General features: G+C 46.2%; 1 protein-coding gene across 5 annotated transcripts in view; it reads right to left on the reverse strand.

The window, feature by feature from the left end:
* Positions 1-27,380, reverse strand: part of AP2B1 (adaptor related protein complex 2 subunit beta 1) — a 98,034-nt gene that overhangs the window by 44,224 nt on the left and 26,430 nt on the right. For all 5 annotated transcript variants that reach the window (XM_074974453.1, XM_074974456.1, XM_074974455.1 and 2 more), the window contains exons 6-14: positions 22,136-22,326; positions 20,502-20,723; positions 19,549-19,669; positions 17,751-17,846; positions 13,018-13,133; positions 11,790-11,955; positions 10,522-10,620; positions 7,983-8,242; positions 4,027-4,219 (exon numbers count right to left, since the gene is read on the reverse strand). In XM_074974453.1, coding sequence (XP_074830554.1) covers positions 4,027-4,219; positions 7,983-8,242; positions 10,522-10,620; positions 11,790-11,955; positions 13,018-13,133; positions 17,751-17,846; positions 19,549-19,669; positions 20,502-20,723; positions 22,136-22,326 — 1,464 coding nt within the window. The remainder of the gene's footprint in view (positions 1-4,026; positions 4,220-7,982; positions 8,243-10,521; positions 10,621-11,789; positions 11,956-13,017; positions 13,134-17,750; positions 17,847-19,548; positions 19,670-20,501; positions 20,724-22,135; positions 22,327-27,380) is intronic.

The raw sequence follows: 27,380 nt of genomic DNA on the forward strand, positions 1-27,380 counted from the left end.
ACAATTCTATGAACTAAGTCTTACAACAGCCTTGGGAAATTGGCAATTATCACCCCCATTTTGTAGAACTGAGGCACAGTTAAGTTTAAATAACTTGCTCAAGGTCACCAAGCAAGTAAGTTGCAGAGCCAGGAACAGAACCGAGCACCCAAGGACTGACTCCTAGTCCAGGGTTTTAACCATTAGATGAGGTTCCTGCTCTAACAGAGCCAAAATACAGACAAAGCTAGAACCACTAAGGAAAGTAATTAGAGCATGTGTGTAAAATAATAAAATAGTTTAACTCTTTAAAACAAAATTACTGACAAGGGGCTCATTCCCACTGGGGACTAATGGGCAGGCCTCTATCATTTAAAAAAGAACAACAACAAAGCTGGCTTTTTTTGAAAGAACACAGTCATCTGAAGCTAGCCAGCTGGGTATGCAGATAATGCCAGGCACCCCAAATTTCCCAGATAATGCCAGGCACCCCTCTATGTATGGGCAATACTAGATCTATATCTACATATTTATCTGTTACACTGTAACTCAATCTTTAGATAAAACAGAAGTTATTTGCTAAAGAAATTAACCTAGCAAATGGCTGGAAGTCTCACATGCCACAAGAGACAAGGCCTAGCAAAGCTGAGGGAGGAATTCAATGAAATGCACAGTATTAATTTTCTGTGTATCAAGTTTTAAACAATCTTGTCACCATTCAAATGCCTGGAAGAGAAATCAATCTGTTTAAAAAAAATTTAAAAAATTAAAATATAAAATGATAATTTGCTCATCAGGCTGTTTCTTCTCTGCATCAGTCTAGCTGGGTCTTTCATGTCTTGTTTCTCTGCACACTGAGCATATCCCTCTGAAGTGAGATACCCTCTCTATAGAAAGCCTGCATTTGTTGAAGGCGCTATTTCTGTAATGGGCGATGCTTGAGAGCAGCATTTTTACCTCTCAGATTGATGCCCGGCACCTTGACTAAAGAAAAGACTTATTTAGCTGAAGGATTCTGCCAGCAGCCATTCTAGTCATTCAATTACCAGTGCATTCTCATTAATCACAGCCACGGAGATGGGTTTCACCATATACGAGTTTGGACATTTGCTGGGCCATTTCTCTCCACAATGATCAAGAGGGGTTTGTAAATATGTACAGAGCAGTTAACTTACAGACACGGAGCTGCTTGGGGCATTTAATCTCTGTCAGGCCACTATCTATCCACTCTGCACTTCGGGCTGCAGGGTCATGCTAAAAACATGTGGCATAGACTGGATGTTTGTTGCATTCAAATAACCACCACTCCCATACCTTTCTCTGCACCAAGGAGTTTACTGGTGGTGAGGGGCAGGGCAATTTCTAGAGAGAGGAAGGAAAAACAGAGGGGAGGAGGAAGCAGATGAAAACAGGAGGGGAGGGGGATTGAGGAGACTAGGATTAGGGAGAGGAGTCTCACAAAAGGAGAGGTGCCCATGTGTCACAGCTCAGGACCAAACACAGTGGCTTTTTCTCTAGGCAGCAAGGACTGAGTGGCACAGATGCAGCATGAGTTGAGGAAAGAAACGCTGTTCATGTCACTCCTTAGTATCCCTTCCCGCAGCATAGAGTGACCCCACAAAGCCATATTCAAATGTCCTTGGCAATTGGGAGAATACAATGAAGGTCCCTGGAAGAACCCTAAAACAATGAAGAGGGAGACTCAAAGCAGGGAGAAAGACAGACTGCAATGTGAGGGTGAGGAAGAGAAACAAAATTCCAGGGGGATGTATGGATGGCAGAGGGACGAAAAGTAACAGCTGAGGAAGATGAGATAGGAGATTCATTTTGGATCCCAAACTCATTATTAAACAGTATGAGCGGCCAAAAGAACCTCCACTTTGCCCACTGCCCCCTCGCCATGTGATGATCCCTTGTTATGAGGCGGGGGATGGAAGTGTCTCCCACCCGGAGACTCAATTCAACCGCAGTTTGGGTTGTTAAACTTGGACGTCCCATACACACGTACCCGTACCTACGCACACACAGCACGTGCTCGGTCTCTCACATCCAAAACAACACACAGACAGAAACAGGTTAGTTTAGGGAAAGAAGGGCAGAGAGGGAAGCCCGGGATATACAAGGATGAGAGTCACTTGTACATATCACAGAGAGGGAGAAAACACAACAGGGACATTAGCTGCAGCGGCACATCACTAGTAAGTGATGGGGGAAGCTCCATCCGGAAGATCGCTCTAGCACTGTGTCTGTTACTCATGCAGGCAACCATTTTATTTCCCTTGAAGTCTGAAGCAGGGGTGACCGCTCTGCCAAGATACAGCATTTTGTCAGAGGACACTGCATAGCCCCATGGATTTACTTTAGCAGAAGCAGAACATTAAACAAGTGACAAGACTCTAGGCTTCCTGCTCCAACATTTGTATTTCCAAATGGGTCCCTACATTAACATCTCCAACACCAACACGTATAGGAATCTTTTCCCAAAGTCTATTCTAATTAGGTCGTTATACTGCACCCATCACGATGGTATCTGAGCTCAAACAATAATAAAGAACCTGGGTGCATTACCAGTTCCATACCAGTACCAGAACTCTAGCTCTTATACAGTGCTTTCCATCAGTAGATCATTATCCCCATTTTACAGATAGGGAAACTAAGGCAAAGACAGAGGGAAAGTGACTTGCCCAAAGTCACTCAGCAGGCCAGTGTCAGGAATAGAACCCAGATCTCCTGAGTCCCAGTCCAGTACTCTGCCCACGAGGTCACACTGCAATACAGAGGTACCCACAGAGAGATTTGTGTCGCCCTTTGGAGCTGCCACGGATGGCACTGTTTTGTGGAAGGTTTAGATGCAATTCAAGAAATTGTGATTCTTAGTTTCTGGTCATTCTTGCAATGTGTGGCAGTGGCTGTTGTTTTGCTCAGTGCACCGTGCTCCACTGCCATAGTCGTACAGCACGGGCGCCTCAGAATTCCAGCCAGGGACTAGCCTGCCTTCTCCACTGGTGTGAAGTGCAGACACACAAACCTCTGCTGGAGACAAAGAGTTCAGGTGGAGACATCTGACCTCTGCCAGCTATTAAAGGTCACCGGGTTTCCAGTTCATTAGCCAGGGAAATGCTAGGACTGGATGTGTGTGTTTAATGACTGTTTTACTAAGATTACTAGAGTGAATGGAGTATTTGGCAAATAAAGATTTGCTGCATCAGGGTCCATTCAAGTGCATGACAAGCTTCCCACTTCTAACCCGTCTCATGTTACAAAGCTGATTAGACAGCGCTAAAGGCTAAGTGGGTTGCTGTTTGTTACTGCATGGCTGTCATAGGTTGAGGACTACCCCACCCAGCTCTCTCTCCATAATCAATCTCCCCCTTTTCATGATATTCTCATTACAGCTTCTGCCCAGCTTCCCTCCATGGAGTGGAGGCATTGTGTATTTATTCTTGCTCTGGAGCTTGACCCTTTTAGTATTTGAATACCACCTTGTGAGCTGCTCTGGCGGAGGGGAGGACTAGGCAGAGCAGTGGAGTGCTTCTCCTGGCCTAGCCACAATTCACTTGTCACCATATGCTAAACCAACACATGCTCTGGAGAATACTCTGGATGATGTAAGGCTGGTATAGCTGTACACAGCAGGCCATAAAGATGGACCTTTTAACAGGATTCACTGAAACTGGAGGGCAACACAAAGATCCTTTTGAAGAGGAGCCAGGGTGTTTTACAAAGCTCTGGTCCTTGTAAAATAAAAGCAACTCTTTAGTTCCCCTTCCTAGTCAGACAGAGCATGAAACAGACCTACCAACATACAGCGGGATTCTACAGCATGTGACAACATCCCTTTTACTAAGGGAAGAATCTGGCAGCAAACTGGCCTGGAAGTAAAAATGGCCAAGTGTTCCAGGCCTTTCTGATTTGCCGTTGGGCTCAGGGCTGCAAGCACCAAAGAGAGTGAATAACCAAGGTCTTGCCAACAGCACAGACCATGAATGGTTCCTCCAGTGTTTCGTTATTTCTTACCAGCTGAAAGTGAGTAGAGACAGTGCTTACCAAGCTGTCCAGCCCGCCTCCCAGGAGATCCACAGCACCCATCTGCATGGAGGATACTTGGGGTACATTCACTGGAGGGCCCAGGTCAAGGTTCAGAAGGTCACCCAGAAGGTCACCCTGCGATGGAATAACCTGAGGCTGCTCCAAGTTTGTAGTGGTCGTGGTTCCCACTGGGCTGTCTCCTGCATCAGTGCTTCAGGGGGAGAGAGGCGAAATGAATAAAGGAGAACGGTTAGTCATCTTTGTTACCGGCTTTGGAGCACCAGGGAGCAAACAAGGCAGAAACAGGTGACCCATGAACAGCAGCCAAACAGTTCTAAGTGAGGTGTTCCATACGGACAGCTGACAAACCTATTCTGTTAGGACCCCAATTGGACGTAACACAACTGGAGCTTCAGTACATGCTCTGAGAACCTTCCACTGGTCAGACAAGTCCCACAACTCAAGAGGAGGGAAATTTCAGAGGTAAAAATCAGACAGGAACCTCAGCTCCAGCACAGCTGTTATTGGGAGAAGCAGCCACAAACTCCTCCAAAATAGGAGCCACGAAGGAAACACAAACTAAAACATAATAAAGATTTCGCTTCTGAGCAGGTTTTTTTTGGGAGATTAATATGATCCTGCCTGTACTGGGCCTATGAAGGAATGTACAACCTTGGGGAAAAATGCACAGGCTTGGCTAAGGAGGAAGCTTATTATTCTAGTGGGGACTACCAAGCAAGTTTCCTTAGAGGTCTTTCACTCTAGCTGCCCCAGGACCCAATGAGAAATTTACAAGAAAGATAATGCAGATCGCTTCAGCTGATGTTAAAACACAATAAAATATCCTGCTCAGAACATCTGCCCATGCTGGATTTTCTCCTTAAAAGCTTTTTGTCCATAACTTGGGCTTTTCCTACGAGACCCCAAGGAGTAAAGAATGACATGGTTATGAAGGACACGGGGCATGCTATAATGCTGCTGTTCTTTTATTGCCCTGGGACTACAGCAAGAGGGTTACATTTTCCAAAACTGCCACCTGAATTAATATATTTGGGCTTTCCCAGGACACCAGCATAGCTCCAGGGTCCTGTGTCCTAGCCTAACCAGTCCCTTCTCTAGCCTCCTCTGCTTTTGCCACTCCCAGAGCAGAACAGCAGCAAGCACTTGTTGGAGCACATGTGACTGTCTACCGTTGCAGACACTAACCTCCCACCCAAGTCTCCCACCAGCAGTGGCGTAGAGAGGAGGTGGGAACAACAGCGTGGACAAATCCCCGGAAGCTAGAGAGAGCGCGATGCTCCACCTGAGCTGTGCACAACTCCCTCTTCTGAGCTGCTCCTTTGGCCCACAGTATTCCCTCCACGAGGCCCTACAGGTAACCACTTTGGTACGTATGCAGATTGGTGGAGCCTGACCAGAAATAGCTGACCAGCCATGAGCTGCTCGCAATGTGGCTGGGTGCTGACCATCAGCTGAGAGCTGGGACACAGATAAAAACCAGCACAGTGCTTTGTTTAAGTGAAAATAGACTCCCTAATACATGCAATACCCTTCACGCTGCTGACCACAACTATTACTAATTTCTCATTGGATTATGCCCACAGGTCTCATAAGACTTAGCCAGCTATTTCTGCCCACCGACCAAGACAATCAGGTCACGATAACCCTCGTAACATGACATTCAACACAGATCTCTGCACAGCTCATTCCATTCCTCCTCAATTTCACTACGCAGGTTGAGAGGGAAAAAACCTCATTAACTTAAGCTGGTGGCAAACAGCATTGCTAAGGGGTTCTGCTTCCAAAAGGCATTATTCACAGCATAAATGAAACCAAGATCCCACCCAAGCTACTGGGTGAAAAGGTAAGCCACTATCTTCCACTAGGCAACCTTAGCTTGCCATATGCAAACGAACAGACTTCCCAGTGTTTTCAGCATTAGGAAAACGCGAGTCAGTTTTCTAGCATTCAGTAAGAGGACACCCTGTGTGCATGAATTTACTCTCCCCACAGCAGTGCCCCCGACAGGCTGCTTATTATGAAGACATGATTGAAAGTGGCAATTTGGCTCACAGCAGCACTGCTGCACAGGAGGCCTTTGCATGAGCTTGATCAATCTGTCCTTTGTCTGGGAGTAAGGGAGATCATTACAGTAATGGACTCTCTGTTAGGCTGACCTCAAGCAGAGGAAACACGGTTTGCCACGGAACCCCAGCACTCACTTTTAATTTATGAAGGATGCCAGAGCCTGGTATTAGAATTTAAAGGGCTTCTTAAAATTTTCATTCCCCCCCTCCCCCCTTTTCCCTACTGCTGCTGCTGAAGCCAGAGCTGTTTTCGGCCCAGGCAACAGGTAATTAAGTAGCAAACAAGACCAGAGCAATGCAGAGATATAAAACATAGCTACGCTGAAGAGCAGAGTGGGTGGGCTGGCTGAGTAGCAGCTGCCGGTGTCAAGTCAGATAAGCAGCATGCACTGGGAGCTGATAAAGCTAGAGCTTTCAGTGAGAACTGAATTCCTTGAATTGGTTAGACAAGTAAGAGATGTTGGCGTCTGCAATGATTTGAAGAGTACTGCACAAGAGAGCTGGTCACACTGTGGATCCGAGCTGCTTATGGGACCAACACCTCTACTATTCTGGAGAGCCTGTGGGTGGGAAGAGTGTCTGAGCAGTGCAGCCATAACTTTCCCTGCTTCCGTGCACACGAGTACTACACTGTACATCAAAACACAGGTCTCCTAAGGGCTTGTTACCGCAGGCCCTGGGGCAGTACTGCCAGACGATGTTTCATAACCAGGGAAAAGGCAATTCAACATCCCCCAAAGTCAGTCAAGTTACAGAAACTCCTTTCGCAGTTAAGAGTAGCAGTATGTATGGAAGGACGGTGCTAGAAAACAGCAAAGGAACAATTGCCTATATGGACTTGTCAGTAAGATGGCAAAAAAGTACAGCGCTCCAGATGTCACTTCCCAGGGTTTCTGGTACACTGCCTCGAAAGGTGAGCTTTGATCTCATACCGCCTGCTGCAAGCAGAGCTGCAACTGGAATTAATACAGTTAGCAAGCCGGAGTGCGCACCTGAGAAAGCAGCCATGGTAACAAAGTGAGCAGCAATACAGCAAGAATCCCTGCGGATTGGTAACACTCACTACTGGATACCAGAGCACCAGCCAATTTCTCAGGCTGCAATCCCAGAGGGGCTTTTTTTGGTTTGTTCTTTAACTGTAGAGAAATGGTGTACTATCACACCCAACCCAACCCATTTTGATTGTCACAGGGTAGTTCAGGCTTTCCACCATAGTTCAGACATCAACCTGACCTCATGTTAGCCCAGGCCAAACTTCAGTGATTGTGGCCAACAGGTTTCGCCATGCTCCCTGCTTTCAAAGATTCCTAGCATCAGAGAGATCTTGGCTTTTTCTTCCCCACTTTGCATTCCCCACAGCAGGAGAGGCCAATAGTGTAATTGGCAGTGCAAGAAGGGAGACACTTTTCACATAACAAAGGCCTCTAAGTCCTGCTTTCCCCCCCAAACCTTTTGTACCATCACAGAAACGTACACCTCCCACTGTGTACACTGGCTGTGTGCACAACTACTGGGTTTGGCTGGTGTGTTTCTCATCCTGCCAGACCTGCATCACCCTATTTTCCCAGCTCCTATATCAGACCCTCCTCCCCGTGTGCTCTCAAAGAACAGTGTGAACTTCTTTCCCCTTGCCCAATACCGAACAGATTCATCTCTAGGATGTTTCCCAACTCCTTTGGTCTAGAAGCTCAGAGGCTACAACCAGGGTGAGATCCTATCATGGGACAGGCTCTGAGAAGGCTCGATGAATGATGTGCGGACATCTCTGCAACTGGAAAAAAAAAAAATCTAGCTTTTGTAGCAGGCCCTTGCATCTTTTAAGTGGGCTTATTAGGAGGAAAGAAAACAGCAGCCCTCTGACACCCTCCATGCTTGCTCCCGGCTTACCTTCCATGGTGAATTGGCAAGTGCTTGCGGTGGATCCCATGGCTGCCCTCAACAAAAGCATTGGGTGGTTTGTGGTACACAGAAGCCAGTGACCCGATGTGGCAGATCAGCTCATCCAGCAGAGTTGGCTCGATCAGGTCAGTCTCCTCAGAAATCAGAGGTTTTTCCGATAAGACCACTTCTTTGGCAGTCACAGGATCCGTGGAGAGAAGGCGCCAGTAGATATAGCCGCGATCCCGCAGGTCTGGATTGTCCGAATCCTGACACAAAGCACTGCATTACTCAAGGGGTTGAACAGGCTTGACCACTGCAACTATATCCTGCTTCTGCAGTAACCCTGCTTTCTTGTATTGAAACTACCCACTGGAAAAGCAGCCTAAAGATGCTATCAACAGATTGCTATTCTGTGGCAATCACATCATCCTTAGTAATAAAAATTGCAGGGTCTGACCCCTTGCGCTCATTTCCAAACACAGCTAACCTACATGGTCAGAGAGGAAAACTGGAGAACTTACATCTAGTGGAATTTAAAAGGGATCAAGTCCTCAAGGTTACTAAGCACAGAAGTTGACGCCATGCTTTAGAACTAAAGTATCACAATTTCATTTCAAATGTGATCTTCAAAACGTCCTGAAGGACACACAGTGAAGACAGAAGGACAGGGGAAGGGGATCAAATTGACTCCTTTAGCCACATACTGATAGAATATGCATGATATGCGTATCATGAAAGACAATGAACAAGGATTCCTGGAAATATGTCTTACCCAAGGACATTGGTGGAACAAGACAACACTGCAGGATGGGGCTGATTTGTCTTTAATCATTTACTTTTATCTAGAGTGTTTTTATGCCAGAAAGGTCTCATTTATTCCTCCATTTAGTTAATACAATATATATGAGAAGACACAAACTGAACAGATCGTTAGGGCTTTCTTCCATTTTCCAGGCCCCTAGCTGTCAACGTTTGTGTTTTATTGGAGATAACTCTTCCCTAGCATGAAATCTACATTCCTTTTTCTTTCTTTCTTTTTTTTTTTTTTTTTAAATAAAAGCTCTGCTTAAAAAAACAAAGCAAACAAATGCTGTCCACTGATCACCCAGGCTGGAGTTTAGCAGCATAACGTGGATAAGTGCCTGTGAGTTTTCACCGTAGAGCTTTGGCAATATGTCTAACTCTCTGTGTGTCCTTATTCACCCACCCAATCAGCCTCCTCCTTTTCAAGTTCTGTGATCCCAGACCTCTGACTTGCAATAATCCCCCTCCATCCCTCACCCCAGCTCAGGACTTTCTCCAGCATGCAATGGACAAGTGTCCATTTGTAATGAGATTGAGCTGGCTAAACTCATTTCACTTGCAATGATCTAGAAATGATCTCAGGTCTTTAGAGGTCAATTACTAATGCCCTTCTCACTTTGGCACCTCGCCTGGTGAGCTGCTCATCTCGATGGTGGACTTTTTTTAAACCCTCTTGATCCCAACAAGGGATATTGATTCATCCTATATGTAGTCACCTGCTCAAGGTCAGACAGGGCCTTTATGAGGGCAGATGAAGGAGGGAGGTTGAGGGGAAGATCACTTGCTTCAGACTGCCTTTAAATACATTCAGACTCAAGTCAGAATGCTTCTTCTGTAGCAGCTTTCCCATAGCCAACAGAACCATGGGACTTGAACCAGAACTGCGGGGCGACTCAGATTTTCCCCTCCTCTTCCCTACCCTGCCCATGAGAGACATGCAAAGACCAACAATATCTTCTAACCCAAGAAGAGAAACGTGCCCATTCTTTCACACCAAAGTGAAAAACAGGGATCTCTACCTATGAATCAGAGCTCAGAACAACAACACACTAAAGGGCCTATTGCTAGCAATGCCTTGTTATTCATTTGAAAATACAATAAACCAGACTGAATCAAGGTTTGTGAAAAATAAAGTAGCCTATTAAGATCCTAGGGTGCCTTTAAGTGTTTTGTGACTCAGCAGAGTAGGTTTTGGGATCTGGGATATTAGCCCATCATTAAAACCTCCACCACAACCAGCACGTTTGTGGGCAGCCTGGGACTAAAAGAAATCCTAATTCTTGTGGATTCAGAACTTTGCTTAGTTTCTGCTGCATCATCCATTAGTTAGGAAGGGTTTGCCACCAGTCCTCTCTCTCCCTGCTCTTCCACCCAGTGCATGATTTTAGTCACAAACCATTTTCCTGGAGGAGGAAATTCTTTGGATTCTTACAGAACTCTCCCATCCTGTGCCTTACTTGCTAGTGAAGAGAAAACACCAAGGCAGAAATGAGGGCTGAGAAAGAATTAGGTAGCAGCTAAATGAGCGCAAAAGAACTGACGCAGAGTGCTTTGCAAACTGGTATATTGTAGATCAAAGCCCTCTTCCCTGAACGGGGAGAAATTAGGCGTGCATGAAGACATCCTTGAATCTTGCCTCTTGGTGGCAAAGACTGCCCTGGCATTGCCAAACTGCCTGCAATCGCAGTGCACGGACAGCATGGCTTACCAGCACCTTGTCTCACTGAATAGCTTGGCTTACCTGCGTGGCCAGGCTCAGGACCTGTTGAACCAGCTCCTGTGTTTCTGAGGGCTTCTTTAAGAACAACTTCACTATAGCAGTCAGCAGGGTGAGCTGCACCTAAGATAAAGCAGGGACACAGCAAAGAGATTAAATGAGCTACACCGACATCAGTGTTGCCTCAGGTACACAACGTTCGCTTCAGCATGGGGGCTAGTGCATAGCTACTGGAGTCCCTTGTTGCATATCAAGATTGTGGATGCTCGTTATAGTGTTTTAATGCCATGGCCTGCAACAAGCAGCTGCTAATTGTAAAACAAAAGACATGCTTCCCATGAAGCATGTTAGTGCCTTACCCAATGGGTTAGCAGCTCAAATTGGTTTTAGCAGCTTGTCCTTTGTAAGTCCATGTCACAAACAATGTATTCATTTCACCAGCCATGCAAAACATGCTGTCAGGGTAGCAGTGATCCCAGTGCAGACTACCCTATAGTTTATACCAGCACAATCTCTCAGTATCATGGCCAAGGGGGCAGTTATTTTAAGACCTATCGGTCTAATTAATGTACATCAGGTTTCTCCTTTGCCCAGAGCAAAACCCACCTATCTGTTGCACTGATCAGTATTCTAGGAAGAAGCAAAACAAACCTTTTAAATCATCCTCCAGACAGCCAAGAAAGTCATTATTCCAGCCTCAGACTTAAGGTACCCCAGGCTGTTTAAACGTAACCTATAGAGCTGGTTGAAAATTTTCCACCAAAATTGAAGGACGGAAAATTGGGTTTTTGGCTAACAGTGTCCCTTCAAAAAGGGTCTGCTTTCCACATAAAGGTTTGATTTTTGTCACAAAACCAACATCAAAAAAGTGAAATCGGTTGATTTGGAGATGCTGCTGTAGTGCGTCATGGGAGTTGTAATTCGGTTGCCTAATGTCCCCATTCTCCTCTATGGGCTGCCCTCAGCAGCCAGACTAGATCTCCCTTTGTGCATCCAACACCCTCCTAAAGAGGAGGGGACACAGGCACATTATGGTAGATGTAGGCAGACAAGAGAGACTCGCCTATGGATGAGAATGGGAGCATGGGACACCCAAACGACACTTCCCATGAGGCACAGCATCAGCTTTTCCAAATCAAAGGTTTTTTTTTTTTTCCTGGCTAAAATTCAAAAACCAAATCAGTTTTCTGTGAGGGAAAAACATTTTCCAACCAGCTCGACCAACCCAACCGTCAGCCACTTGTACACGCTGCACGAGAACCTGAGAGAGGGGGTGGTGAGCACAGTTTTACCTGGGTGCTTTCGTCATGGAAGCCCTCCAAAAAGCTCTCCAGAAGCTCATCCGCATTGTCGATTCTCTCTGCATATTCACCCACTATCCAGATCATGGCAGCTCTGGCATCTGGCTCATCCAGGGAGTCGAGGTTCTCGCATAATGTGGCAATGATGCTCTCATACCTGATTTACCAGAGCACAGCCATTAGCAAGGTCAAATCAAAGCGTTGTGTAACTGCACCGGGCTGTTAGCGCCAAAACACCCCGAGACCCAAGCCAAAATGACTTACACTTTTATGAGCCACAAAAGACACATAACAAGGAGATTAATTACCTCAAGAAAGTATTCCTACACACTCCCCTTCCAAAGGAGTGTGTGTCAAAGGAGGTAGATTTCAAGGGCTCCTCAAGAGCTTTGTAATTTTTTCCCCTCTTTGTAGCAAGACTGTGCAAGAGAGAAACTCCAGGCACAGAGTTGCCGTCATTTCTCTCTCTCACGCTCTCTCTCTCAAAAAAAGGATCTTTGATTCAACAGCTCAAATCAGCTGAATCACTTCCCTTGAGTCTGTATCAGATCCTGCATTTTCACTGGCAGCCCTTCTTGGCTGGAAATTCTGATCTGTGTATTATGCACCCCCAGCTCCTAATGGGTTAGTTGGGACATGGCCATTGGCATGGGATCCTAGGCTTAATATTCGGTAAGTGCTCTCCCACGCTCTTCTGATTATCCTGATGGTGCGGAGGGCATCTACCCTAGTACTGACAGCTGGATCTGGCATAGAAACCTGAAGAGGTTAATCATTAGTACCAACTGATCCTGGAGACTCAGCTGAACGATACCGATGCATCATGCCCTAGCTGAATGGACAAGAGCCCCTTGCACAAAAGGGCTAAAAGGGGGTACTGGCCCACCCTGTGAGAATGCTAAGCGGTAGGAAAGCCCATAAGCATTTCATTCAATACCTCTGCCTGGAATCTCTTAAAGTGAAATGTGTTTATGAGCCTCCTACCAGAGCCAGTCATCCTGCCCATACATCAATCGCGAAATCAGACAGCAATCTGTTTACAATCCAACATTAGAGTCCCTTTGTACCAGAGTCCGAATGGGGGCCGCTGTTCAGAGGGAGGGCCACCACATGCACTAAAATTAGTTATACCAACAATATGAGCGGCTAGCTAGGCTGCGCCAAGCAGAACGTAGGTTGTTTTCCTTCACAACATTACACCGGCAGTACTTGCACATACTTGTTGGGATACTTGCGGAAGATGTCCCTGATGACAACAATGGCCTCTTGGACAACATAGTTGACCTTGGTTTGGATGAGGTCCAGCAGCGTGCTCACACAGCGCTCTGCGGATTGCTGGGGAGAGGAGAGACGCGGCACAGTCAGACTACAGCTGCAGTTCCAGACAAGACGAAGAAACCGTACAGGCTGTGGTTCCTTTCCACCCAGCACACTGGACGTAACTGGAGTCCAAAGTAGTAGAAGCAGGGGGAAGAAAATGGGGCTGTACTTTAGCTAGTCCCACAAGATAAAGGAGGGCAACCAGTTCAGAGCACGTCTATGGACTTCCAGAGCATGCTCCATATGGTGATCCGTGCCTGTGTATTACGGGGAATTCGGCGCTTTACTCAATAGAAATACCGATTCTTTGACCCAAGCTCTTGCCAAAGGACAAAGTTATGGCTGAAATGATTCTGTACCAGCAGGTGGTCGGGTCTGCATACAGGCAGAAGTTATTATTAATTGATAGTATCTGCAGAGATACCTATGCCATCCCCTTGCTGGCTAATATACAGAACGGGCTACTATGTATGCACTGCAGGAGTTGCTTATCACTGTTCAGACAGGAGTGGGGAACTTGGACAGGGGCTGGCAGAAGGTGTGGGTGTGCATGTGTTGGCGGGGAGGGGAGAGAAGCAGCAAAAAGCCATCGCCATGGCTGGGTTAGTAGCACAAAGCAAGCACGGCAGGGACAGCGACAGACCCCGGACTGGAATCTCATGAAGATTAGCTATTGCCAGTGCATCTTACTCAATAACTAGCTTCAAACCCCAGACTCTGACTCCATAAAAGTGGCAACAACTGGCCCCTAGAATGCTCTCCGTGCCATATGGAGACCCTAGAAACGAGAGCTGTATTCATTAGGAGAGAGGAGATAAAAGGGATACACGAAGCAGGATGCCACAAAAGAGCTAAGTGGCTCAGACACCAAAGGGCTCAAAATGAAGACAGCCAACGGGGCGCTAGGGAAGTGCATGTGACGCCTCATTACACAGCAGGTGATTAATGTGAGGAACAGATTGCTCACGGCAGTGCATAAGCAGCCCCCATAAATATACTCATAAAGCATTCAGTATAGGGTACAAACAGAACTTGCTCAAGTGGATTTGCTATTTGAGTGAGCTACACAGTGTCAGAGCATTGGGGGAGGGTGGAAGAGGAACAAAGGGGGATTAAATCAGGAAACCTGTAAACTCAGTTTAACAATGGGCATAAATCTCTAAGACAAACCTCAGCCTGACCTAAAGCCCTGACTTGGGCAAAGCGGAGAACGTGGCTCACCCATGTCATTTGCCTCATTCCATCTCTGCATGCTTGCACTGAAAGCAGAAGACCTAGAAATTCTCAGTGACAGATAGATGCTGAATACAAACCTCCTCTATTCACCACATTAGGTCTCCATATTATTGCTCGGTATGTACCACACTATTAAGATGGCAGGGAAAAAGCAATCTGAATTCTTGTAATTTAAAGGTGTCTGCCTTGATTACAGGCTGCTCCGATCTCTTCTCTCACTTGACAAAACATCATTTGAGGCCTGTCAACCAGAAGAGCCTCAGTGCAACCAACTTACAAATCTCATGCAGGCAGACCTGTGGGCTGTCTCTTCAGCACAAGGCAGTGCTTGGGGATCTCAGCAAGGCCCCAGGCCAAATACCATCTCTGCCAGCCAAGTAGCTGTGCAGGATTGGGCTATTCCCCCTCCCCTGGCATTGCCTCCTGGTGGATGTGGGACAGTTCCAAAGCTTCACTCTCTGGGAACAAAGACTTCTCCTTTTATTTTTTACTATATGATCTTAAAGAGACACGGGTCAGATTTGGGAAGTTCTTCATTGTCCAAGTGCTTAGAAATGCAAACAGTTAACAGGAAAAGCAAGTTAATGTTTGCAATTCTTTCCTGTTGAACACTGAAGTGTGATCTGTTACACAGGGGACAATATTGATTGTTTAAATAATATGTGTAATAGATTTTTAGCATGAGCCTCCCTTGAAAGGGAGCGGCCAGCAGGGGATTTGTTCAGTGAAGCAGTCCTCAAATCCCCATGGCAAGATGCACCATGTCTCCTGTGGATGGTTAGCTATTTTTAAAATGGGCATTTCAGAGGTTCCTGCAGGTGGACACTTTACCGAAAAATGTACATCCTTTATTAAACTGGCCAGTTATAGGAGCCAGCACTAAAGAAGGAAGGGTTTTCATCTGGGGGGATACAAGTGAGTAAAAAAAAAAAATCGTGCTATATAGAAACCAAATGAAACCCAGTACAATTCTGCAGCATCCTGTGAAGTGCACAACAGAGGTACAAATACTGCAAGGTTTGTTAAAATGCTGCTGGTTCCTTAGATTGGACCAAAGTCCACAAACAACACGACTCCCTTCTCCCTGCCTTCCCCCGGTCCATAGTGCTTGTTACGTTAGCTGCAGCTCTGCTACTTTCATGCAGTCTCTTCTCAGCCCCCGCCAGCGAAGCCTTTGGAGCCACGTTGAGGCTTCATTTGTACTCCTCCGATCACAGCTGTGGACGGCGTGCTTCCCCTTCGCACTGCAGGTGAGACACAAGCCTCCATGCCTGTGCCAGATACCGCCACTGTGCTATGTCGAGTCACAGTAGATACAAATTTATTCACAAGCCAACTCTTCTAGAAGAGACACAATTAGATGAAAGGCAGGATTCTTGAAGGCGGAGATGTGGTTCCCTGTGAACGCTCATTCATCATGAGCTCCCGCTGGCTGCACCCTCTGTCAAAGGCAGATTTCTAAGTCATCAGAAACTCAAGCACTTGGATGGCTGAGAGAGTGCAGTGAGCCCTCCATTAGTCCCCATGTGCAGTGAAAACAGCCTGGAGTAAACTCTGGGGCACTGAGAACAGATACTGATTAATCAAGAGATGAAAGTGTCATTTTACCCTGCAGTAGGCTGCATGGTACTTGCCACCTTTTAAATTTGGTTCTTGTCAGACATAAACAGAACTATTCTGTAAAAGCAACGTCATCAAAGGGAGGTTGCTAAAAGCAAGGTTTAACTCAGCCAATTAGGATATACAAAGGTAGGGTTACATGCTAACGGACTGCCATTGCAAATTAGCTGGGACATTGTTAGCCTTTGTTCATGCTGGGCATGGCCCTCACACAATGATTTAGTTGGTGATGCTTTGAGCAGGGGGTTGGACTAGATGACCTCCTGAGGTCCCTTCCAACCCTGATCTTCTATGATTCTATGAATACCTGATGGGAGAGAGAGACTCCGATGACATCCACATACCTTGGGAATGTGCTGTCCATTCTGTATCGAGGAGGGACACGTAGCCCAACTTCTAACCTGAAGGGATTCTAAAGGGCCTGGAGTGGACTCGTCAGGGACTGGCTGAGAAGCCTAGCCCCTAAAAAGTACCACCTCTAATTCGTCCAAACTGCTTAATAGCCTCTGCTCTTTCAATCTCAGATCCTCTTCTTCTGTCACTGTTGCTACTCTTCAAATAACCTGTTCCAACTACTTGGCCACAGAGGACGCATGCTGGCATCTGGCGACATTGCAGCCCGGAAATCCAGACAGACCAGTGCTGATCACTGCCTCTGGGCAGCTTTGAGAGATGGAGGAGGAAACTCCATCGCAGGGACAAATTTTTCTATCAGCACTGATCTGAGCCAGAAGAACCAGGGAACAGCAAGGTGGTGGGGATAAGAGGGCTAATCAAAGGCCATATATATCCTGCAGATGGATGAAGCAGTCTGAGGCCTTGTCTACATACAAACTTGCACCGATTAGTCCAAGTGGTGCAAACCTGTGTGGATACTCTTGTTTCCATTTAAATCAGCCTTGTTTGGGAAATAAGACAGTCCACACAGCTCTTTCCACTGCCTTATCTAAATCACTTTAACTACAAGCCTAACCTTACACTACAGTGACAGCTGTCGAGCACCTTTCAGAACAACTAGATTTGCTTTAAAAGTTAAAATCAATACACCACCTTAATACTGTCATTTGTAGGTGGCTGTTGAACTGACAAGGGATCTTTTACACTGTTGTTCTAGATACCTGCAAATTTTCATGAAAAGCCATTCACGTGAGTCAGACTAACAGACATCTGAATAAAGCTTCAGGTTTTACAGATCTTTAAAACTAGACAACCCGATAGAGTCTTTTTGAGTGTGTGTTCCATTTTGCAATTGACTTCAACTCCGAATGCTGAAAAAAATAAAAACACTCCCCAATTCTTTTTGTAGGTCCTATTCAAATGGAAATGGGGACACAAGCCACTCCTTCATTGCACTGAGTCCTCTGCATTTCTTATGAAACAAATAGGACCTCTCCTTTAAAGATCCAGCTCACAGCGACTAGGGCATTCTTAGCTGGTATAAATTGTCATCACTCCACTGAAGCCAATAGAGCTATGACAATTTACATCAGACGAGGATCTGCCCACTATCCTTCCAGTAGGTTGGGATCCGAGAGAAAGAGGACAATCTTGTGATTAAGGCACTGAGCTGGGACTCAGGAGATCAGAGTTCCATCCCAGACTCTGTTTCTCACTCACACTCACACTCACAGAGTATGACTTGGGGCAAGTGACTCAATCTCTAAAATAAGGATAAGAAACCACACAAGGCCGAAGGGGAGAAATCCATTCAGATTTCTGAAGTGCTCAGATATTGTGGCAACGAGTAAAGCCTATAAACCAATGTTAGTTACTTGCCTCGACCTTGATAGCACATCGTCCAATAGCTCGCACAGCCTTGCGGACAAAGTCAACATCCACCTCGGTAGCGTACTCCTTGAGTTCCGCTAGGACCTGTTGGGAAAAGCATCACCCAAAATACGAGTCATTTGAGCCATGAAGTCTGGATAACATTTCCAATGGCCCCTCCTCCATTTCTACCTAGCCATGCCACTTAGGTACTTGAAAATTAAATGAAGCTACTGATCCCCAGAGCACAGAGAGCTTTAAACATTCTGGGCTCAAAGTATTTAGTTGGGTTAATTTAAAATGTGCCCATCCATAGTTCTAGGCACATGTACAACGTTTACAGACGTACAGCTCAACGTAACGTTAAGTGCTGTACTAACATCAGCTACATCTCAAAACCCCTCAGAGGCAAGTATCCCCATTTCACAAATGGGGAAACTGAGGAACAGATTAAGTGTCTTGTCCCAAGTGGAAACACAGAGTGAATAGATGGGGAGCAAAGGGTTTATTCTCAGTAGGTTCCACTTGAGGCCATTATTGAGTTCTGTGATTGAGCTTTGCCTGCTTTATAAACGTGGCTTTAGAACTGGGAAGGGGACATGAGAGTCCAAGTTCTCAGCTTTGATCTTAGTCCTCCAGACTACTCTGCAGCTCTTGAAAATCAGCTGCATTATCTAGCAGAAGGCACTTCAAAATTTAGTGAGGAATCTGCAAACCAAAATCCAAGAGGAGTGCTACACATCTATATTCCTGGCAATTGGTTTTCCACAGATTTTCCACGTGCCCTGCAGATCAGTGACATGGGGCTGCCTTGCTCCATCACGTCCCATAAATTGTGACACAAACAGCTATTTTAAATATGCCACATTAAACAAGAATATTTAGTTATAAAATGGAACAGGGTGGCACATCAGCTGCAGATGGAATCGCTCTGTGTTAACAAAGAGGGGTTAGTGCTTGAAACATACCCTAGGAGAGAAGGGATAGATCATGGTGGAATTTCAGGTACTGGGATGACAGGACAGAAGCAGCACAGAATGGGAATATGAACACTGAGTGGGCAGGAATTCACAAGTTCTAATCTCGACCCTGCCACCAACTCATATGCAAGTGACTTCAGCTCTGTTTGTTTCTGCAACTCCAGTCTGTAAAATGTACCCCCTATCTAAAGACTGGGAGTGGATGTGTCATTACACAAAGTAAAACTATTTCCCCTTGTTTATTCCCCCCGTCCCCCTACTGTTCCTCACACGTTCTTGTCAACTGCTGGAAATGGCCCACCTTGATTATCACTACAAAAGGTTCTCTCTCTCCTCTGCTGGTAATAGCTCACCTTACCTGATCACTCTCGTTACAGTGTGTATGGTAACACCCATTGTTTCATGTTTTCTGTGTATATAGAATCTCCCCACTGTATTTTCCACTGCATGCATCTGATGATGAAGTGAGCTGTAGCTCAAGAAAGCTTATGCTCAAATAAAATTTGTTAGTCTCTAACGTGCCACAAGTCCTCCTTTTCTTTTTGCAGATTCAGACTAACACGGCTGCTACCCTGAAACCTACCTAACAAGGTTTGTACAATGCTATTAACATCTAAATCACTAAGGAATTTCCAACCCCTCCATTAAGTAACTGCAGACCGTACACTGTGCCAGAGTTAACACTGATTTGCTGCTGTTTATTGTACCACAGTTCAGAGAACACTTTTAGAGGTATTAATTTGTGTACAAATCTTCCCTCACGGCATGCATTTTGGAGCTGGTATACCCCATCCGTTGGGGATATGATCGCAGTTGGAGTAACTGACCTGGGCAATGTTTGCCTGGGATGCCAGGCGGATCATGATGTCCAGCTTCTCCAGTTTGACATAGATGGGGTCGTTGTACTTCACAAAGAATACCTTGATTTCTTGTTTCAAGATTTCAGGCCTGCGGAACACACACATACACAACACAATTGGACACACTTTTAACTCAATGACTTTCCATTTCAACAACGATGACCTGATTTTTAGGACAACCTTCACTTTTGCTAAGAACACAATGGTACCAGCGCCTAGCAATGATTTGCACACAAATATATTAGACCTGCATTTCCAATTAACACCCATCTTTTGCCTCCAAGCCTTCTGATTTTTTACGCTGCCGGGTTCAAGCCGCTTTAACTCTGCCTCCATCCCCACCTGCCCTGCACCCATGCATAACACCCTCCGAACACATCATGCCACCTACACCACCAGAGTCTCTCCTTCAGTTCTTCCGTCAGTGGCTAGACACCTATATCAACATAGAGCCATTTTCCCCAAATGTACCAGCTCCTGTGCCACACCCATCCCACCTTCTCAATATTATCAAGAGATCACAGTATTTGAACCTGCTGAGAAAAATAAATGTTGATCTCCTTCTCCTGGTTTAGATTCTTTGATTGAGAGTGGAGGGAAGGATCTTTTGTGTCTCTATGGCAGGGAGAGGGGAGAAAAGGAATGCCTGTCCCAAATCGCCTTCCCCAAGAAATCTTGGCTGGCTAAAGAAACACAACAGTGATGCTGGTAGAACCAATCAGCTGTAAAAACAGTCAATGACTCTAGCCGACAACTGTGCGTTCCAGAATACAGGAAACAGGACTAGTCAACCAACTCCTCAGAGCCAGGGGTTGGGTCCTCACAATTAGCACACCTGGACACACAGAAACTTCTGAATGGATTAACTCAGCCAGATCCCCTTTCACCACACCCAGTGAGAGCAGCACTCTGGCCTGTACCTTTTCTGCACAATTAAGTTGATGTTTCTCAGGGCAACATACTGAACTTCAGGCTCTCCAGACAGCAGCGTGACAAGCGGAGGGGCCAGTTTCTTCAGCAGCATGTTGTAATAGTCAGACTCCTTGGGTAAGAGCTCCAGGAACTTCATCAAGACTTTCACAGCAGAAAGCACCACGGCCGAGTTGGCATGAGACAGCCGGGGAGTCACCCGCTCACAGATGCTAGAGACAGAAAAGACTATGTGGATTTTCAGATTATTTCTGAATTTCTCCCATAAGACCTCAGCTGAATGGGGGGTCTCTCAGAAACACAACAGGACCCAGGAACCCATGGTTGGCAAGTAACCCCTTGCAATCAGACGTCAGCAATGCCAACCACCATATAAGGCAGAAACTGCATTTATATTCCATTCGGTTCCACACCCTTTTAGAGAATTTAAATATGAAGAGTGAGCGGGACATAGTCAGAGCTGTTCAACAGGCAGCCCCATTCGGACGAAGCTAGGACAACACAGGCCTGGGGCTTGGAGATCTCTGTAGGGTCCTAGAGCTGACCAAGAGCCTGTTTTCTGAAACAAGACAAGGGAATCTTAAAACATCAAAGACGAGGGGAAAATTCAGTAAAACTGCCTGCAATTTTTTTTTTAAAGGGGATTATCTGTTCTGCCTCAAAAATGCAGGCACTGGAAAAAACCCAGCAAATTAAAGGAGGCTTGCGCCCTTTCAGCTTCTTTATGAAGGATACCAAAAGCAGAAGGCGATTTTTTTTAAAGCAGTGCTTTTTTCTGCTCGTTTTCCCCCCTACTATGCAGGACGTAGAGATTGGTCTTTCCTGGCTTTGGTGGAGGACAGGGAAGGTCTAATACATGTTTGCTAGGACTTCTTGACATCTTAACTGAAGAGCGGGGGTTAGGGGAATGAAATCTAACACAAGCTCTTCTTCTCAATGTCAGTCACTGACGTTAAAGAGGTATTCCCCAAAACAATGAGTTTTAAACAGTGACGGAAATTGCTTCCTCATTTCATCCCTCAACTTTATCGTCCGTCCCGTGATGCCATAATTTAGACTAGTTTTCTTGGCACCATCAAATTTTCCAGCCTTGACAGAACCTGAAATAATGTGAGAAAACAAGCTGTTTCATACCAAGAAAACAAAAAAGGCTTTCAGGCCCCTCTTTATGCAAAAAGAGCAAAAAAAGGGCACAGAGCCCAATTTATTTTCTCTACGTCTCCTTTAAGAGGCGTAGTGCTACCAGCTTCTGTGTTGTGCAAAGTGCACGTACCAATTGCCACATCACCACTGGTCTTGGCGGATCCATTGCTGGACCCGTGGTTTACTATGAAGAGTCTAGCCCTTTAAGGGAAACATGGAGAGCAGAGAGATGGGGGTCTGTGCAACTTAATAGCAGTTCCCAATGGACTCTTCTGTGCGCAATACCTGGAATATCAAGCCCTCACGGCTTTTCAAACTGCTTCATTTGAAGTCTATTTCTGCTATTCGAGGCCTGTATCACAGCCCATTTCATCAAGCCCCCACCCTCACACAGGTGATGGGACATTGTAGCTAATCCGTCAGAACTTTACTGCAGGAAGGCTACTAGCCACACATGAAGGGTGTGAGCCAGCGCATGTACCTCTGAGCCTCCCGGTCATCCTTGGGATTGTAGTTAGACAGACAGTCCAGAATGAAGATCTGGCCCCATTCGGTGCATTCATTCAGGGCCGTCAGCAGCTTGTTAATGTTCTGAGGGTTTAGATCCAGCAAGTTACTGTTGGGATGCGACTCGCTGATCTCCGACAAGGCAGCCACCGCGTTAGCCACCACCTAGGAGAGGAAGAGAAGAAGAGAGGCATTCATGGTTAGTGGGTCACCCAGGACTCGAGGGATTAACTTGGCTTAGCACATGTTATGCAGCTGGGCCATGTTTGAGACTTTGCCTCCATATCATGACCTATGATAAGTAGCTATCACCAAACCATCAGAGACCCATGTTAATCTGACAGTGCAGTGGCAGCTCATGGGAGACCCAAATGCAATCTTGCTATTTGCTCTTCATGGGCTGCCCAAAGTTAGAGTCCCTCCTAAAACGCTCTGGGTATCTGAGGGAGGGAGGAGAGGGGAAAAAACTGCACTGCTGGTAAAGCATGAGACCAATAGCGGGCCACAGCAGAGCGGATGGTGCAGAGAGCGTAATGTCCACAGAGGATATGTAAAAGATGAGCCAGGTAGAGAGAGGCTAAAGGCTTGCCCTATCGGTGCTGTCCAGAGGAACATGGCCTTTTCTATAAGCACTGCCTTTTGCAATACTAATTCTGGGTATGCAGCCAAGAAAGGTGACACTACACCGTGCAGCAGTGGTGTGGATCAGGTGGGCAAAATACCCCAACTAGCGATAGGCTTCAAACATCTATTCAGATCGACAGGATCTTCCAGACCTTAACTTCAGTTGAGGCCAGCCTCCCTCACTTCCAATGAGGAGAGACGGTTAACTGTTCTTTGTTGATCAGAGTCTGTCGCATGACAAGGTCACCAGTTTCCCTACGGGCACGGGAAGGGTTACATACATGAAGCCTATTTTGCCCCCGAGCCAGTCCCTATAAGCCCCAGTCTGAGCTGTTTGGATGGAGCTAGAACGTCTACAGAACTTTCTTCCTATGTGAAAAACACTAAGAAATGAAAACTCTCTATCGCTCTGCAAGGATCTGCTGAGGAACCCAGCTTGAAAAGAGGCAACATGCAGATTTTGAAGCAGGTGATTCTCCCAACTGGTTGTCTAACAGACAAGAACAGTCCCTGATTGCAAGTCCTTCCCACTACAATCATTTGTCTACCACGTGCTGTACGATATCCAGTTATTGCAAATATTGCAGTACATTACCTGTGGTAGAAGCCAAAGCACACGTCCACTGTAGCAGCGTTCACTTGGGGTGTTACTGCCTGGTGATTCACAGCCTGGTTTGCCGGGCAGTAACAAGCCCCTAGTTCCAGGCTCAAATCACAAGACCTTCCCTCTCACGTGTAATCTGGGAGTTTGGGAGCTGTATATCCTAACCTGGCATCATATGAAGATTCTTAATAGAGAACTACTACCCAATATATCAACAAAAAAGCTTCTGTCGCTGTAAATGCACATTGGGTGCTATGAAGGTGTAAGCCTGAGTTCAACACACAGAACTACCCAAGATCACACTATATAAAACTCTGTAAAATGGAGATCATGCTGACCTTTCCCATCAAGTGCTTTTGTAACACCGACGGTGGGCGGGATCAAACCTGGGACCTCTGGACCTAAATGCATGAGCCTCTACTGCATGAGCTAAAAGCCATCTGGCTGTTAGCTAAGGCTGTAGAATAGACTCACTCTCTCTCTAAGTGGTCTCGGTGCCACTAGATGGGACAGAACACCACACCCAGGAGGTGTGTGGGTTACACTTTGAGAGCTACTGATGGAAAGTGCCATATAAGAGTTAACTATTACTTTCATTAGAGATAAAAGAATGGAATACAACACTGCACATCACATACAGGGAAACCCACGTCTAATGTTCTTCTGCTAAAGTGTCCCCCAGGTTTCTAGTACTAAATTGCTTGACTTTTGGTTACAGAACTACCTCTATAAAAGTCTGCTGCTCCTCTGGATGGTTTCTTTCGGTTTCCCTGTACACTGCTCTGAAAAGGACCGAATATTGCAAATATTTTACAATACTGCAAAAGTTTTACAAAGCATCAGTTACCAGCTGCTACAGAATCAGTGTTCCAGAATTACGGCATGCACACGCATGTACGCTAGCTATTTTGTATTTCAAGCTCTAGATGCCATAATGCTGAGCGCTTTAAAAAAAAGCCTAGAGATTGATTTCCTTAGCTGAGCGATTCTTCCATCACTAACCAAGAGAGGATCCTCCATGCTGACTGCCAGCTGCCAATGCCACTCTGATCTAATGAGCAGCCTCCTTGGACTCCCTGCTCAATCATCACACTAGCTAATTTATTTATACATCCCAAACCATGCACCCCCCAATGGCATCAAGTAAGGATGCTGCTCCTGTTTGCACCAGCCCTCTTTCAGGACCCACCCTTCCATCATAAATCACACAGCACGAGGACTAATGCTGGGCCTGGGTCAGATTTGATACCCCCCCGAGCATCTTGGGGGCTTCAGTCTCTGCTTTACTAATCCCAGACAAAACCCCTGGTCTGAATCACCAACTATCATAAACTGGCTGATTTTGCCTCTCACCTGGCTTTTGGCAAATGTCACACTTAAACACCATTCAAAGGCAGGTGTAGCAAACAGTTTATAACACAGTCTGGCTGAACAGTGATAATTTTGCATTTAGGCTAGGATTCCCCCAGGGAGTTGGGAACTCAAATGATGTTTCAAAGGGATTTGGATACCTAAAATCACTGAGGCTCCTTCAAAAATCCCATGCCGGAGGCTATTAAAATGTATTTAACACACATGGTGCATTACAGCGATAGTGAGAAACATTCTCTGTAGCTAATCTAACAGGCTTGACCAGGCCTTGGAGAAACCTGCATTAAGCAGCCGTGCTGCATTTGTGAATGATCCCTTCTGGCAGCTCAGACCCACAGCTCAATGCAAATGGCAGAGTGAAATATATTAACAAGGGAGTAGGAGGTGGCTGGGTGGGAAGAGAATGGGTCTTTCGTTACCAGCCTCCATGGAAAGGGGCGGGAGCGGAGGTAAACCAGGAGGGGAGATAAGATGCTCACCAGAATGAGCAATCAGATTACTTTGTTATTATCTAAGGCTAATTGTAAATTAAACCAAGTGTGTAATGCAGCTAATGAAGTGTAATGTTCTGCTACTTAAAACAGGAATCTTCCACTTACTAGCCCATTAAAACAAGGAAGAAAACGGAGAAAAGCAGGTGAACAAATTAAGGAGCTCCAGAGAGATGTGGCTGGCTGGTTTATATGCAGAGTAAAGCAACCAATGCTCAACAAGGAGGCCGTCCTCACAGCCCCTCTCCGCGATCTCGGATGTACAGCAGTCTCTCCCCACGAAGGTTAGGGGGGCACATGGTACTTCCCAGGAGGAGAGAGTTGTTGGCATTTTAAAGCTGCATTTGGGGCATATACAGTGCGTTTGTTTCATTACAGAGACACTCAGCTGGGAGGCTATGGGCATTTGCATGGATGCGTATCTGAATGATCATTCCTACAGCCACAGATGCAATTTGACTTTTCAGTTGGGAGATGGGTGAAGCAACCTTTCACTACCAGAGGAAGCGTTCAGATCCTTGGAGAATAAGATCCACGCTATTTATACGAGAGTGGCTTTAGCACTAACACCAGACTGACAGGTGCTTTAGGATCTTCTGCTCATACTCAGTCATACCCCTTCCCTGCAACAACTCCTCACCTCAGCACTGCAATCTGCCTCCTGCACAACAGCTTTAAGATACATTCAAGTTAAATGGCGCAAGATAGCTCAGATTAGGGCCACAGGGCCCTTCATCCAGTTTATTTATCTGATGGGCGCAGGTGACCTCTAGTTAAATGCCAAGTATTGTCCCTGCCTGGTGACTGGAACAGGCACTGCCCCGGTCTGAGCACAGGATTGAAAACTAGTAACTCCCCAGCTCCAACCTTAACAATGACACAGGTTCCCTCTGGAGCTTCGGGGAAGTCATGGTCCTCCACTTCCTTTCCCCCTTCAGAGGTATGGCGCGTGAACATCGGACATGCTTGGAGGTTAAGTGCTATACAAGTGATCAATATTTAATCCAGACCCGAAAATGGCTTTCCACGGTTTTTTACACGATTAAACATCCCCTAACTTGCTCTTTATGGCAATGGGATTGGTTTTTTGGGTGGAGCGTGGGGGGGGGCGGGGGGGAGAAGGAAAAATGATGCTAGATTTCAGCAGGCATGCTGGAGCACACTTATTTTTTAAAGTGGCTCCCCTTCACTCCAGGCAGCACTAGCATGCTGCTTTCTGCCAGACTAAAATATCATGTTCCTTCTCCTCTCACTTTGGGGAATGAGGGGGCTTTGGCAGCATGATGAGACGCAAGAGTCACTCTAGCTTTAAACTCTGCTTGATGAACTGCTCTTTGCAGGCAGCAGAGAAACTAGCTGGGGACGCACACGCCAACCTCAGCACTGTGAATTGTCTGCTTCCCTGGCGCGGCTGCGAGCACATCGTGCAGGGAACACAGAGCTCGGCTAGACGGCTGGGATCGCCTGTGCGGCCGTGAGACTCCTTGTTTAGTGCTGTTTCATCCCCCCACCCCCGCCACCCCATAAAAAAATCTCCAATCCTACTCACTCAAGTATTCATCTTCTACCAGGGTTTGTCTCACCACTTTCCCAAAGAGGCACGTTGAAATCCCCCCCCCCCCCCCCCCGCACAGTTGCTCTCTCTGGCGCCATCCGGTGGCAAAAAGATGATCCCTGTCCGCACACAGGCATGTTACCATTTAAAACAGATGCAGGAGGCACTGTCCAAACCCTCTCAACCCAACCAAGCTAGGTCTGGGCAGCCAGGTAGAAAATACTGCTGGGGACAGTGACAAGTGCACACTGCAGGTCTAGCCAGCAAACAACAACTGAGAAAGGGCCATTCTGGTCCAAAAAATAAAGGCCAGACACCGATCAGGAGCTAAAACTGCCTCAGAGTCAGAGCACTGATCGATAGTCAAGACCTTGGAATGATCCATTCAGCTGAACAGTGCAACACCTAGGAAATTAGAAGTACCTTGTAGCAGGTGTCAAATGATTACTCAGTAATTGGAAGGAGAGCTTCCTACGATGGCTGCACAGTCGACTTTTGGTAGCTAACGTGTATAAATATACAGCGCCTGCTACAATCCATGCTCCCCACCCACCCCTGTTTAAAACCAATGTGG

Source organism: Natator depressus, chromosome 17 (genome assembly GCF_965152275.1).
Source record: "Natator depressus isolate rNatDep1 chromosome 17, rNatDep2.hap1, whole genome shotgun sequence".
Classification (NCBI taxonomy): Eukaryota; Metazoa; Chordata; order Testudines; family Cheloniidae; genus Natator; species Natator depressus.